Genomic DNA, 16,080 nt, shown 5'->3' with positions numbered 1-16,080 from the left:
ACATATATAGCTAGATTCATACATACATACATACAAAGTACATACATACATACATAACTTTAAAAACTTCTTTAAAAGTTTGTCTGTTGGTATACAGTACTGGGCAAAAGTCCTAAATCATTCCTTAGTTCAAGCACCCAGACCGTTTTGTATTCTTTAAAAAAAAAAAATTTTTTTTTAATATAGTGTTTCTTTAGATTTTCAAAAAAATGTTCTTGTTTTTCTTTGGATTTTGGCTGTTTTTTGTAATTTTTAAAATACCATTTTCACATATTTTTCTTGTTTATTAAACAATGTACCGATCACGTTGTGCTAAGAGTTATTCAGACATTAAAACACTTAAACACCAGGGGATAGCAAGGATTGTGTTAATGCACAACAACATACACACTGCACATGTTGTCATCTTCCTCATAAGATAAAACAGCTGAAATTAGCTAAAAACGTGCTGAAATGTAGTTGAAATAGAAGAACAAGCTTAAGTTAGTAGAAGAATGCAGAACGAAGACATAGTTACTAAATTAGGTTTAAATTAGCAGAAATGAGTACAAAAATTAGGAAATTAGCTAAAAAAGTTGAAATTAGCAACAAAAAAAAAACAGCTGAAAAGTAGCTGAAAAGGCAGAAAGAAGCTTGAACTAACATAAGGAAGTGGAAAGAGCTGAAATGAGCTAAAAAAAAGTGGAATTAACTGAAAAAGCTAAACTTAGCACAAAACAGCTAAAAAGCACCGATAGCTGAAATAGCAGAAAAAGCTGAAACTAGCAGAAAAAAGCTGAAAGGAGCACAACAAGCTGAATTTAAAGTAGCAGAAATTACAACAAAAAACTTGAATTTATATGAAAACAGCTGAAATTTACTTAAAAACTGCTTAAAAAGTAGCTGAAAAGCTTAAATTAACAGAAGAAAGCAGAAATAACACATTTGCTGAAAGAAGCAGAAATTAGCACAAAAAAGTAGCACATTTGTAAAATAGTTGAAATTAGTGCAACAAAGGTGGAATTAGCTGAAAAAGTTTAAATTAGCATAAAAAACAGCTAAATAGTATAGCTGAAATAGTAGAAAAAGCTGAAACTTGCATAAATAAAAACTGTGGGATGAGAATCGTGCCGAAAATTTTATGGGAGAAAAATGGATCACAATAGTGTGAATGCTTCATAAATATTCACACAGTAAGCATTTTTATTTATTTTTATTAGTTCAAGCAATATAATGACAACATACTCCTCTGTATTTAAAATTTGAAAAATTATTTTCAACTTTTTTTTTTTTTAAATACATTTTAAGTACTGGTAGTTATGTTATAAGAATTTACTGTATTTCATTGGAGGACTTCTTTTGTCACCTACAAAGCTGATAACATTTTCAGAGTTTTTACAGTGTAATGGTGTGAGAAACTGGAGTTTAAGACCAGTAATAGGATGTTTCACGCCCTGGTGAACCTTTGATTCATGCATGACTTTACAAACAATTTCATCAAGGTTCTTGGTCCTCCTTTGCCGTGATGAATGAAGAGAAAGAATTTCATGTCTGTTTAAACTCCACATACTTCTGCCCCCACCAGTAACTTTAAATTACTTGTGAAAAACAGGAATTTTATGTTGGTAATGTACTGTATAACCTGGGAACGAACAATTACTTTGACAACGAGTGCACATATTTTAATTTAGATTTTAAAATCTGTTATTTTAATATGTTATAAAATTGGCAGAGAAAGAAGTACAATGTATTGTTCAGATGTGCAATTTTACATGTTAAACAAAGTCCATGCGCAATAATACAGGTATACAATCCAACATTTTTCAGTTAAGGTCATCTGGACAGTTTTTTATTTTTTTATTTGTGCTGAAACGTTTCACCTTCCATCCGGAAGGATGTTGGTCTTTTCTTTACTTTTGTTTTATAGTACAATTTTTGTCTAATAGTGTGAATGTTTATGAAGCATTCACACTATTATGATCCATTTTTCTTCTGTACATTTTTTTAATGCGATTCTCATCCCACAGTTTTCAAGCTATTTCAACAAATCGTATATCAAAAGGTTCAGCTCTTTCAGGACAATCCTGCAATGACTTTTGGTATTGGTGCAACTTTAGCTTTTGGAAATATTTAGCCTTTTCTGCCATTTTTTTCTCATAGAAAATGAATTGAGCTCATTTTACATCCTTCAAATCTTTAGATCTGTTTACCACCATTGCTCCTTTCACATTTTGTTCTGGTTCAGCTTTTTTCAGCTTATTTGTGTAAAATTTAACTTTTTTCAGCTACTTTCAGCTAATTTCAGCTGTTTTGTGCTCCTTTCAGATTCTTTCTAACTACAACATTTTTCTGTTTCTTCTAATTTTTTCTGCTAATTTCAGCTTGTTATGCTCCTTTCAGCTTTTTTCTAATTTTCAGCTACTACTGTATTTATAGCTGTTTTTATTCTAATTTAAGTTTTATCAGCCAGTTCCACATTTTGCACTCATTTCAACTTTTTTTCAGCCTAATTCAGCACAAATGTGCTCTTTCCACTTCCTTCTTGTAATTTCAGCTTCTTTCTGCTTTTTTAGTAACTTTTCAGCTGTTTTTTTTTTGTTGCTAATTTCAGCTTTTTCAGACAATTTCTACTTTTTGTGCTCATTTCTGCTTCTTTCAGCCTAATTTTGCAAACTTCTGCTTTTTCTGCTTTCCTCTTGCTAATTTAAGCTTGTTTTACATTTTCAGATTTTTTTAGCTAATTTTAGCTGTTTTCAGATAAATTAAAGTTTTTTGTGGTAATCTCTGCTACTTTCAGCTTAATTAACTTCTTTCTGCTACTTTCAGCTACTTTCAGCTTTTTCAGCCTTATCTGCTACTTTTTCCAGCTGTTTTTGTGCTATTTCCCCCCCAGCAAATTCCACATTTTCTAAGCTCATGGCAGCTCCTTCCATTTCCTCCTGGTAGTATAAGCTTCTTTATGCCTTTTAAGCTACTTTTAAGCTTTTTTGTTGTTGTTGTTGTTGCTAATTTCAGCTTTCTGTAGCTAATTTATCAATTTTTGTGCTCATTTCTGCTTATTAAAACCTAATTGAGCAAATATGTGTTCTTTCTGCTTTCTTCTGCTAACTCAGTCTTGTTCATCCATTTCAGCTACATTTCAGCATGTTTTTAGCTATTTTCAGCTGTTTTCAGCAAGTTCTTCAGCAATAAGCATTCACAGTGCATTTTCAGAAGAAATGCACAGTCTCTGGTTTTTTATGCTCACCTCCAACTAACAGCTTCTTTTGAGCAAAAAGTATTTAAATCTGTCTAACGTGGCAGATTCTCTTTCCTTGCCTGCTTTAAACTTCCTAATAAAGTGGTTCATGTTTTTCCTGCATTTTAAGGTGAGATGACGGGAACTAAATCTCATTCACAAAGCACAAACTTCCACTGATATTACACATCCTGTTAGGATCAAGTTTAACGTTCTGGAGCAAAAAAGATTGGTGACTTAATAAAAGATCCTTTGTCAGCTCTACTAGGACATTTATGGGACCTGGCGTTATTTTAAACAATTACAGTGTCTGGTTCTGTGTTTAAATAACAACTGAAATAGGGCTGAGACGTTTTTTTACTTTAAGTACCTTCATTTTAGACTAGAACAAGCCCTCGCTGTGGGAAGAGAATGAAGAAGTTAGTTGTGTCCTGTTATGTTTTATGGCATCTGGCTTGTAGTTTGGAATTCTGATTGTCATGCTCTCTGGTAAAAAGATCTTACATCCAAATGTGACGGGTTAGGAAGTGTAAGCGTTACCAGCTGCAGCATCAAAGCTCCAGGCATGCTGTTCATTTAACCCAGATCCGTCACACTTGTGCTGCCCCTGATTCAACCTGTAATGTAGACATTCAGCAGGAGGCGTTAAACCGAGACTAAAGTAGATTTATGGATGTGAGGTAACTCCCAACACCTCTCTACCTGTGATAAGTCAAAGAGCATTGGCTGTATTTTTAATAAATTGGGCTCAGGCACAGTTGAAAACTATGACACATTTGCACTGAATAGTATATAATTTAATGTCAGCAAATATGACGTGTTAGATGAGATATTGGTTGCAATGTTCCTCTTTATCAGCAGTAATCAGGTAAAGAAAATTTGTCTATTTTTTATGGGTTTATCTATATTTCTGCTGCATGTTCACACTTTACCATTGCTCTATAAATTAGCCTGGTTATTCACTATTTCTTGAAAGAATGTAGATCACCTAATGCCTTGCAAGCCAACGTTTCAAACAAAAGTGTCACACAATCTGTAAGCCCTCAGAGTATTTGATGAGGATGACGCTCAGCAACTACCACATCAAATTTTAGCTCAACATTGTTGTTGATAGTTTCATAAAAATCTATGTAATATTGTGCTGAAAGACAGACAGAAACACATAAATACAAAAACACACACAGGCAATTAAATGATTTCCTGCTAATCATGGGTGGGTGCCATTAACTGCACCCTAAGTCAGTTTCACGTGTTATTTTCTTAAGTTTCACCTCGGTTTATTGAGCTGCACCAGCAGGTGTGAGAACCAATCAGCAGCACCTAAGCAGGCTGTAAATTAGACCGACAGATCTGAACATCCACAGGCCTAATCACCATGAAAGGCTGAAAGAGCGAGTCCTCTTCGGACTTAGACGCTCACCAGTCATTGATAAAGTGCTTAGCAGCAGGAAAATTAATGAATCTGGCCTGACTGGCTGAGAGTGGGGTGTGTGAGGAGGGGAGAAAGGGGTTGATGGGGGTGGAGGGAGATGAGGAGGGGGGATGAGCGGAAGGGTAATCCTGTTCCAGCTAAATGGCTGATCCCACTCATTCCTCAGATATCAAATGTCAAAAGTTAAATTAGCCTGCTAGCCTCAGATACGAGTTAACATGCTTTTAAACGGGGCAAGGGGCGGGGATTCCTGCCTCCTCTGGGATGGTGGGCAGGTGCCTTTGAAGTGTCTAATTATCCAACTCCTACTAAGTGCAGGCAAACCATCCTAATGGGGGGAATTTATATCTCAATGCACTAAATGCATTAAAACACAAGTAGCCAAATGGGTATTTTATGATAAAACAGTATTTACAGAATATTCAGGACTTTTCAGAAATTTAAATAATTCTACCCTGACAGATGGGAAATCAAGACTGCGTGTCATTTTGCATCATATTTGATGTGGTCGAAATTTGTGTATGTTTTCCTATTCTAGACGAACTGTTGGCTTTGCGTTTCTTTGCTTTGGCTGGATATCCGTTTCTCTTGGCGAGGCCCTCCTAATCTGAGTGCCACAGGCTTGGTCCGAATCACTCTGGTGTCAGAACTGGGATTCCAGTACTGAAGCCCAGTGGAAAGCTGGACCGCGCTCTCATAAACTCTGTGCCCAGATTCACCCTAAAAGCCCCACTATGCCACTTTGACGTAACTCTGCCCTTGCAAGCAACCATTTAAATTCTTACAGTGAACATTATAAATGTCTTCCAGGTTGGGTCTGATGATAGCTGGCTTGTCACCATTTCTATCAATGCTAATACAGTCGGTAAGCCAATCAGAGCACAAAATCACATCTTTTGCTTTGAAGCCTTGATCAAAATGCATCTCTTGGTGTTTGATTCATCAAAGGATCCAGGCCAAGATGCCCATTGAGTGGAAAACCTTAAAAGCCGCAACTATCAGTGGTCAAAAATGCATCAGTGTGCATTTTAGTCAAGGCTTTCAGCCCTCTCACTGCCATGCTCATTGCTCTCTCACAATGTGGCCCTGATGAAATGGTCATGGGGTTTCGGGCTGCTCTATGGTGGGCCTGTCCCCCCTAATGGGCGAATAAGGGGCAGGCAGAGGCTTGGGAAAGACATAACCCCGCTGTGAGGCTGATTTGAGGTGAGCGCAGGGAAGAAGGAAGGAGTCAAGCAGGCTTTGATTTTGCCCCTCCCAATCCTCGGGGCCTCGAGTCTAGGACTGCAAGATGCTGAGCTCTGGGTGCGTCCCTGAAGACCAGGACAGAACAGGCTTGGACTGTGTGTTGGGGAGCAGGGGGTTGGGGTACCAAGAGCCAAACTGTGATGTGGGAGTAGCCATATTTGCCTGGATGAATATTGAGGAGGGCGTTTGTGAAAGCTGTGCAGGAAATCAGCAGCTGACAATAGACTGCTAATCAGGAGAGAGGCCAGTCAGACCTCTCTTTTCAATTTGGCCAAACATCAGTCATATGATGGGGCTTTAAAAAAAACTATTGCTTCATTCTGCAGAGAAAAACTCAAGCATGAGGGCAAAGTTAGAGAACGGTAACTTTATGCTTGTTAGGGTTTTCAAAAGATGACAAAAAACAGCAAGCTATTTTGCATTCACATATTAGATTATTGTAGGAGGTCACTCAAAAGTCATACTTTATTTTGACAATAGATGGAGCCCCAAGAGGACTCTTATAACAAGTGGGTAGCAAGTTCTTTGTAGCACTGATAAGCCAAGGAGTTGATCAGAAAAATGCCTTACACAATTGCCCTAATCCCCCATGCTCATGTTGTTGGTTTGGTCCCTCTTATATCAGCCTGCGCTAATCGTGAGTGATTCCCTCTGTCTTTAGCGTCAGTGCCAGGGCCGGTGAATCAGGTATATAAGCCTAAGCCGCTTGGAGAAGTGCTCTTATTAAACTCTAGCCAGCTGCTGGAATTTTTCTTCCCCCTTCTCATTGTTAATTGGGGAGTCTTGAGTCTTTCCCTGGAGTTGATTTGCAAGAGAAAGAAAAAAAAAAGGGAGCAAGAGATTATTGCACGGGAGGAGAGGAGCTTTGAAGAAATGTTTTGTGATTTCACCGTGTATCCCCCTCCACTTCTCTCTGTGCGCTCCCCAGCCAAAACCCTGTTTGTGCCACGGTACTTTCAGAAGTTATAAGGTGGAATACAGCAAAGGCCAGGCTTTGGATAAGACAGTTTAAACAACACCTCTTCTGATTTTTAAGACTGTTAGGGAGAATTGTTGCATGCAGCGGCCCTTTGTATACCCCTTAAAAGGCACATTCCATGCTGGAAGGTGAATCAAATACTTGAGAGTTAAGGACTGTTTTCATGTGGAAGTACAGCAAGCCTTGTTCTTAACCTGTGCCTCTAGAAAAATCCTTCAAAACAACATGGTTGGGGGTTTGTTTCACTTTTGATTTCTGTAAATTGGCTGGACACCCTTAACTTTAGCCCCTCTTATCCCAGAGCCCGACTCGAGGCATTGGCCCCACTCCATATCTCATTATTGCTTTCAGAATTGTATATTGCCATTGCATCCACGCTCTCTTTGTTAAGACCAATGTATAGGGTTTTCTCGAAAGGTATTTGAACCAGAATCCTTCAATGGAGACTGAAGACAAGAGGAAAAAAGAGAAAAACCTGGGTTTCAGGGTTTAATGAGTGGCCTGCTGGGGGTAAAAGAGAAATAAAAAGCAAACACATGAGAGCAATAGAGAGTGCATTTGTAGAGGGTTAAAGGGAAAAGGAGAAAGAGTTGTAAGGGAGAAAGAATGCAGGAATGAAGTACCAGGTACCATTATAGTGGCAGAGAAAGCTCCTGAAATACTAGAGCTGGGGCGTGTGCTCTGATCAGGATGGCAGTGAGCACAATTACCTTCTTTTCAAATCCTTCAGTGACACTGCGGGAGGAAGGAGGACTTTGAAACTTGAAAGGCAAGAGCTCGCTTTCAACCTCAAACGCAAGCAGGAAAGGGCTCTGAAATTTGTTCAGTGCTCCCCATCCACCATTAGCTTGTTTCTTCCTCTCGCCTCCAGGCATTTAAGCGCTTTTTGAAAAGATGTTAAGAAATTCAATCACCATAGAGAGAAAGCAGGATGGTTCTTTTTTTTTTTCCTCCTGTTTTTTTTTAAGGCATGCTTTCCTCTGGTCCACAGAGGGCCGATCTGCTGCTTTTGTGTTGTGGGCTGAATAGACCTGCAAACTGGTAGAGGACTGATGTGGCAACCATGGGAAAAGAACGGTGAAATAAAAGAGGAATCAAAAATGAAGAAAGGGGAAAAGGGAAAGAATCTGTCGGACAGATGGTCAGGAGTCAGAAAAGTGTTGCAGGCTTCAAGTTTTCAAAGTTGCACGTGTTTACCTCTCCTCTTCATTAGCTCAAATTTTGACTGATGCTCAACATGTTATAAGACAAAAAGTTTCCACAAGCAGCACAGAAGAACAACCTTGCTTGAGAATAGCATGGAGTCAAGGAGTCAATTGACCCTTGTGGTGCAAAGTGTTTGTTTAACCATTTAAGGACCCATGAACTGCAGTAATGAAGCCCCTGAAGGTGGTATATGGTAGAATGATGAACCCCCTCCTCTGGGCTTGCCAGGGTGACTGAATGGGGGATGGTGGGACCATGATGGGGCTGTGATTGAACTATTTGCTGCTTGACCTCACTCGGAGGAGAGGCATTTCTGAGTAGCACTGGGGTTCACTATAGAAACAAAACAATGGAAAGAACAAGAAAATTGCGAGAACAAATTTAAATAACTGGTAAACACTAATGTGAAACTATTAGGGGTGCACATATTGGCCCTGATTTCTTTAATTTTGGGAGATCGGCCGATACTTAAATGAGAAACCGATTTTACTGATTATTTGTAGTTTTAACAACAGCTGTCTAAACTTCATTTATATTTCATATTACCTCATGGCCATTTAAAACAAGTTTGTATTATTACTAGGATATTGTTCAAGGGTATGTTTTTCAATAAATAAGATTGGACAATTGAAGGTGCATTGTGACTTTATAACACCTGACAGTGTCGCTTATCAAACAAAATTGGTATCGGCCAAAATCGGTATCAGTAGGTCAGGCTTTTTAGAGATCGGTGATCGGCCAGAAAACTGCAATTGGTGCACTCCTAGAAACTATAGTTCTCAAAGTTGAACTTTTGTGGTTTTATTAGTTTGGACCACTCTATCTAAATGCACATGGATGAATCCATTTATAAAATATTTAATATGTATTTAAAAGTAAAAAAGCTCAAAAATATGTAGCCAGTCTACTTTCCCAGCCGCAATGCTACATCTTTGTGAAAGTGGAATAGCTGTGAGTACACAGCAGGAGCCTCTGCTACACACTGCTCCACACTTTACCTCTAGCGGTTCTCACTCCCTGCATAGTTTACAGCCTCGACTTCCTCAATCCATGTCAGGAGATGAACCCAATTCCAAAATCCCTTTATGTTAATATTGCGCTTTGCAGAGCACAGACCTATTAATCCAGCTTTAACCGTATAAGTTGCTTTATTCCCTTAATAAGATCACTGGCTGTGCAGTATAGGATTAAATACTTATATCATAACTGACACTGTCATTTCCTGTGGATGAGAGTGACTTGCCTCTCCGGCTGTCAGTTCCGCGTTAAGACTCCTTGAATCTGTTGCCAGTGCTGCGGCGGGGCACGGCTGGGCCCAGACGCAGGTAATGGATGTGGGAGAGTGAGGGGAATAAAGTGGGACCCTCGAGCTGCTCCTCCTCGCTCATCGCCTCTTTCAGTCTTGTTCTCCGCTCCTTTGTGATCGCTTCTTTTTTTCCTGAGAAGTGGCAACGCACTATGGCGTCCCTCTTCACTGCTTAAGGTGGTGCTCTTTAATCTGGCCCTCTGCTCTGTTTCTAAATGGTGGTTGGATGTTGTTGGCTTGCAGTTCATGGGAGAAGGTGGGGAGGCGCTCATGTCACCAAGCTGCAAATACTACAGAACATCTGGCGCCAGAGCAGTGGCATTTTGCCAGATTCTTAGTTGGAGGCTTTAATGTAGGAACAAACATGGAGGGTACAGATGACCAGCACTCATCTTGATGAAATCATATTATTTTAACACAAGGACTGAACGACTGGGGTGGAGGTGGTGGGATGAGGTTATAGTAAACGGAGAAAAGTAACTTAACAAAATGTCTTAATCAAATGAACAAGTATTGCATTTGTTCATTCAGATTAAAATTCTGGTCATGTTGCAGTTTGAAGCAATAATGTGAAGAGTACCTAAGTATGAATCAATACAAGTGATGTCATAAAGTTAATTAAATTTATTTAAAAAAATGTAAATTTCAAATCTATTTTAATGAGCACAAAAAATTTTTCACTATATTGTACGGTGTAAAACATCTTAAACAAACAAAATAAAATGTTGGGCACAAAACACAAAGTAAACAAAAAAAAAATAGAGTACAAAATTCAAAAAGTACACATTTATACAAACATGTTGATTTAAACAATATTTTGGAGAGTATTTCAAACAGAAACCTTTTTTATGTAAGTGTGTGTGATTATTTTTATTTCATGGGTACCACTTTACAATAAGGCTCCCCAGACTCCCCTTATAGATGCTAATAAATAGTTTATAGATATGTTATTAATTCCTCTTTAAATAATTTATAAATCTTTAATAACTGCGTATTATGCATAAGTTAAGGGTGACAGAGAGACAAAACTGATCAGTTTCTTACCAAATCTGCTCACCTATATATTTCATTTTTTTCAATTATTTTTGTAAACGTAATTTTTTTTAGCATATAATATTGTACTTTATTTCTGCATTATAAGTATCTACAACTAATATTATATTGGTTTAGAAATGCTTATTGGGCTTACAAGGTAGTAACTTAGTTTGAAATGTTTAATATAACAACTCAAGATGAAATATATAGGTGAACATATTTGGCTCACTATTTGCCAAGAAACTGGTCACATTTGTCTTACTGTCACCCTTAATGAATGTATAATAAACAATTATTAATGAGTTATAAAGTGTTTATAGAGGAATTAATAATGTATCATTAAACTATTTATTAGCCATTTATTAGGAGAGCCGTAATGTGAAGTGGTACCATTTCATGTTTAACAATATCATTATATTTATACATTAACAAGCACATGAAAATAGGGGGTGGAGCCTAAAAAAGACCAAATAATTAAACAAAATAACGTTACATTATCTCTAAAAACAACAGTTTTCATACAACAGTAAACCTGAAACAATACATTGTTAAACTTATATAGAGCAAAACAGAAAGCACAACTTTTTGAAGGACTCCAGCGTTCCAGTTTCCTGTTTTGATGTTTTATTTTCTATAATGTGGTTGGGTTCCCATTATATTGTAGTTTGTGACATCTTGTCATGTTTCGTTAGTTTCCGTGTCTCTCTTGAAAAGTTATTGCCCATATGGTTTTGGTTTTCGTGTTGCTTTTTTTTCTGTAATGGTTTTACAAATAAGAGCTGCTGTAAGGCAGCTACTATGTACTTTACATAAACACTCGTGAACATGTTTGAATTGGGATGAATCTTTAAATGCTTTTCAAAGGATCTTGTCAAAATGTGGAAAAATAAAAAATAAAAATAAAAGAATGCCTGGCATGCCGCACTGCTGTCTGAGACCGTCTCAAGCTATCAAACAACACAAATGACGTGCATGAGACCAAGAGGCTAGCTGACCCTTGTGCATGTTAGTTCAGAGGTCATGACAAAGGTCAAAGGTCACATCTCTTTGGTGGAGTTCAAGCATTGAGCTCAACTCCAACTTTAGTTCTTTTATAAGGCATTTCAAAGACCTCACTTTTATTATTTTTCCTTTGAGGAAAAAAAAGAGGCTTTATTGGAACAAACTGGGCGGGGAGCGGAATAAAACCAGAATGACGAACGGTGATGCTCAAAATGTCCACCACAATCGCAAGAACCCATTCCTAAAAAGAACAGACTGAACTGAGTTTAGAATAAGAACGTTTCCTCAGCTGTGTGGATTCCAAAATGTGGACTTCTTGATTCATAATGTCCATTTGCTGAAACACTTTCTGTCTCTGAACTCTCACATCTGGTGCTGTGGAAACAAACCCCGCCAGCTTTACACACAACGTGTTTTGTAGATTTTAGATTTCCTGCTCCACTCTTATGTGCATTCACCTTCTGTGTGATCAGACTATATTACAACGCCCTGACAATATTTCCATTTGAAATGTGCAGCTTTAACAGCTGATTTTCTCACTTTCTGTTTTTTTATCTGTGTCTACAGAAGAGGAAAGTTCAGGCACGCCGTACCACCGCGAGAGGCGCAATGCCATCAGTTCCCAGGCTCAGACACACGGTGCTCTCGACAGGAGCGCAAACGAGGAGCCCACCACTTCCACAGAGGACCACCCGTCCCTGCTCAAGAAGGAGCTGCATGGCTCCCTGCCTCATCTGACCGACCATGCCTTGCCGTACAGGGGCACACTGTTCGCTATGGACCACCGTAATGGCTACTTAGACTCACACTATCGTAAGTGCATGAGCCACAAAAGCTAAAGCGCCAGTTCAAACCCTTTAAAAGAAAGTTTTGTTGTAATAAACATATTATCTAAACTGTAATTGAAAAGTCTTTGAACAATCACAATTCAGAGAAATGGAGTTTGTTTATGACTGGATTGATGAAGTAATGGGCAGTTTGATCAGGGTCAAGACCAGAGGTGGGCAACATTTTTTTCCAAAGGGCCACATCAAAACGTTTAAATCAGTCAAAGCCGCATAGAGAAGTGGAAAATAAATATTCTTTATGACAGATGATTTAGAAGACATTTTTCTTATTATAGCAGTTAGCATGCTTTATAAAACAAGTCTTTCCAAAATCCTTGTAAACTGTCTCTTGTGACAATATATTACACACGTTAGCTTACATGTTACGCATGTTAGCGTCACATGTTATACATTAGCTTAACAAGTTACACGTTAGCGTAACATGTTATAGATGTTAGCAGAACTAACAAAACAAACTTATATGTTTATGTTTCTAAGTCTGTAAGGTTCAGTCTAGTTCTGGAAACGCAATGACAAACTTTTTTTTTTAAGTTTTGCGTAAGATGTTTAATTTAAATTTCGTTAAGTCTTGTTGATAAATTGCTGCTTTTTTTAAATCAATCTTTATTTAAAATTTTGTGTTTATTTTTTTTTGGGTTTTTTTACTAAGGATATTGGGGGCCTGATGGAGATTGTCCAAGAACCACTTTTGGCCCTCGGGCCTTAAGTTGCCTACCTCAGGTCAAGACCAAAGCAGATTGCTGTTGTCCTAAAACAGCTCTCATCTACAAAATCTTACAGCAGTTCATACAAATCCCATTTTATAAATGTTTAATTCCTTCAGTTTGGCACTACACAGAAATATGTTGATGTGTTTACAGGAAGTTCCTGTTAGCATTAGCTTTCAGTCCAGTCAGAATTGAACTATATTTCTTCAAACTGAGGCTGTTCAAATCTAAAACGGGTAAGAAATAAAATAGTCATAGCCTTTTCACAGAAACCTACTTGAAAAGACCTGAATGATCCATCTAAGAACATCTAAGGTATAATCTTTTTAAAGTTAAGAAAGTTCACAGCTCAAGGACATGTTTGTAACGCCCCAAATGCTGAGGCCAGCTTTGCTTCTTTACTGTAGGTGAGAGGTACGACTGTTAGATGCTTGATTAAGTCTGACAGATTAGGCCTTCTCTTACTCCCCTCTACACACACGTACACACACATTCTCACTTGTCTTGTTTTGTGCCTGGGAAGTTAGTATGGGGAACAGGCCGGCGTAGCTTCTTAATTCCCTCATTAGGGGCCTGTCTGAACACAGTACTCCACTTTCTCTCATCAACACACACTTCAAAGCCCTAAAGCAGTGCCGAGTCAAACTCCCCCCACCCCCCTACTCTGCCTCTTCTCTCTGTGGGACTCGGAGACTGTGTGAGAGAAAGAGAAGGAGACCAAAAGAGACGAAGCCCTGGAGAGTGAGGTGAAGGAAGAGTTGTGGCTCCATCGAGAAGGTGGAGATAATTTAAAACAAAGGTGAGGTAAACAGTAGTAGCTGGGTAAAAATAAAGTTGCGTGTGCATGTTGGAAGAAAGAACAGAGGAAAGGCGTTTTACGAGGCTGGTTAGGAGGTTAATTTGGCAGTCGCTGTAGCCAGGGCTTTGCCTTAAGATGAAGATTTGACGTGATAGCTTGTTTAGTTTGGTTATTTTTCTGTTGAATTGGCTCAGACAGAGTTGGACAGGAGAATTTAAAGCACTGGCAGTAAAACTCCACTAGACCCCAGCAGTACACTGTAACTCTTATTTATTTAGCCACTTCATTAACTCCCCTGTGCTTGGGTGCCTGAGAAACACCAAGGTGCCTCTTTAAGGGAAAGGTTACTTAAAACCAGGCGATGGTGCCGTGGACAGGAGCCTTGAGGGCAGAACATTACTGTGGATTACATCCTGACCTAACTCAGCAACACTGCCACTTCTCATTTTGTGTATGTGTGTGGGTATGTGTGAAGGAGCTCTGGTGGTTCCAGACTGCTGCAGCCACAGGGGGGGAGAGAAGAGGAGGGATGGAGGTCACGCTGGGGCTTGGGGTCATGCGGAAAAGTCACAGTTGAAATGGAGAGTTCAAAAGCAGCATAAAAAGTCAAAAGGCCCAAAGAGCTTTAAGAGGATTTCTTTGTACACTGAGACTGAAGAAGCTTGATGACAGCAGTCATACGAAGCAGAGTGTGGACTCATGTTGCTTTATGAAGAAGCTATAAGTGCACATAGATTTCTTCATTTTGGTTTTCTCTCCATAAACACTTCAATTTTCTCTCAATCAACTCCATCCAGGTGAAAGTATTGGGTATTATTGCAATGTGAATTTGCTTTGATTTATGCACTTAAAAAAATACTTTTGATTGTCCATGGGATGCAAAATCCAGATAAATATCTCATTTGAATAATAGTAGTTGCAGTGCTGTTTTGGAGCCAGAGTCAAAATCTGAATTATGTAGCTCTTTTAAACCAGCATTTTGTCTCCAAACAATCTATACAACATTGTACAAACTGCTTAGACAGAAATAAGTTAACTAAAGAGAACACAATAAACTTTATAACCACCATGTTTCAAAGAAAAGCACACTAGTAGCATCTAAGCAGCCTAATCTACAGCATAAAATAAAACAAATAAAGACAGGAACATTGTGTCTACAGGAAAATTGCATCAAAGCATCAATTTGACCCTATTTTCTTGAGGGCTTACCTCTAATTTACTCCACAACTACTGTTTGCAGCTGTCCTTGATGTAACACAAACCATCAGCAGAGAGTTTGCAGCAAACTGCCTGCTTTTTAATTAAAAAAAATTAGTTGGCTTTATAGAAATCAATGATAATTGTAGACACCTTATTAATAGTTTATAATTATGCATTTATGAGTATTTAGATGTTGGAATGCAATGATAGAAAAGTGGACAAATACTGAAGCTCAGTTTTGTTTGAATCCTGCTGAAAAGATTTAATCGTTGTTTTTGTAAAGTGGCAGTCAAATGGTTGTTGTAAATTTTGTCAGTTTCACTAAAAAAAATCACCCTTAGACCTTGTAAAAAATTTTTTTAAAAACTATTTTATGTTATAGATCAGAAAGGCATGGCCTCAGATAGATTTATTAATAAACCGTGGTGAACTCGATATCTTCAAATTATCCTCTTGGCAAAACCAGAAACCTAACAGGTCGCGATGAACCTTGGGAAACTACCGTATATATGGCAGAGGGAAAAAAACTTGTGATTTAAATAAATAAAAAAATATCAGTTTCAAAAACTAATAAATTGTCAGTTTTAGCTTAAAGTCAAAAGCACCAAAAGCTTTGTTGAGTCCTATAATTAAAAATAACACCCGCAAGGCTGAAAATAACTAAAATTCATCTTAAAATCGAAAAGTCTGAATGGCCTCCAGTGTTTTTCATTGATGCTTCTCTGATCTTTTCCTGTGCTCGGAAAGACTTGTGATCTGAGATGAGAGCATTGCTGTGTAAAACACCTCCTACTGGCCCCAGGTGCTGAGGACATGGGGTGTCCCATGGCGGTCCCATTCTGTCTGATTGAACCAAGTACCAGAGCTCGATCCCTGTGGGCTTCGATGGTCTGAGGGTCAGCAGAACGAAAGGGGTCCCCTTAAACCTTTTCTCCCCCCACTTCCTTCAGCTGCTTTGAATCAGAAGCCTGTAGCATCTGTCGCCACTCCAGAAACACAAGGTGTAAAGAGCTGCTGGCTTCTGTTCTGCTTTCTGCTTCCAAACACAATTGAGCACACACACACAGGCCTTACTCCACCAACGACTCGCCATGAGGGCTT

General features: G+C 38.5%; 1 protein-coding gene across 1 annotated transcript in view; it reads left to right on the top strand.

Annotated features, from left to right (window-relative positions):
- gli3 (GLI family zinc finger 3) overlaps positions 1 to 16,080 on the top strand; it is a 128,955-nt gene that overhangs the window by 36,931 nt on the left and 75,944 nt on the right. The window contains exon 3 of the mRNA XM_037694449.1: positions 11,993 to 12,238. Within this exon, the coding sequence (XP_037550377.1) occupies positions 11,993 to 12,238 (246 nt within the window). The remainder of the gene's footprint in view (positions 1 to 11,992; positions 12,239 to 16,080) is intronic.

Source organism: Nematolebias whitei, chromosome 20, assembly GCF_014905685.2.
Source record: "Nematolebias whitei isolate Nwh7 chromosome 20, NemWhi1, whole genome shotgun sequence".
NCBI classification, from domain to species: Eukaryota; Metazoa; Chordata; class Actinopteri; order Cyprinodontiformes; family Rivulidae; genus Nematolebias; species Nematolebias whitei.
Note: the sequence above shows the minus strand (reverse complement) of the source record. Positions and strands in the feature narration are given on the sequence as shown.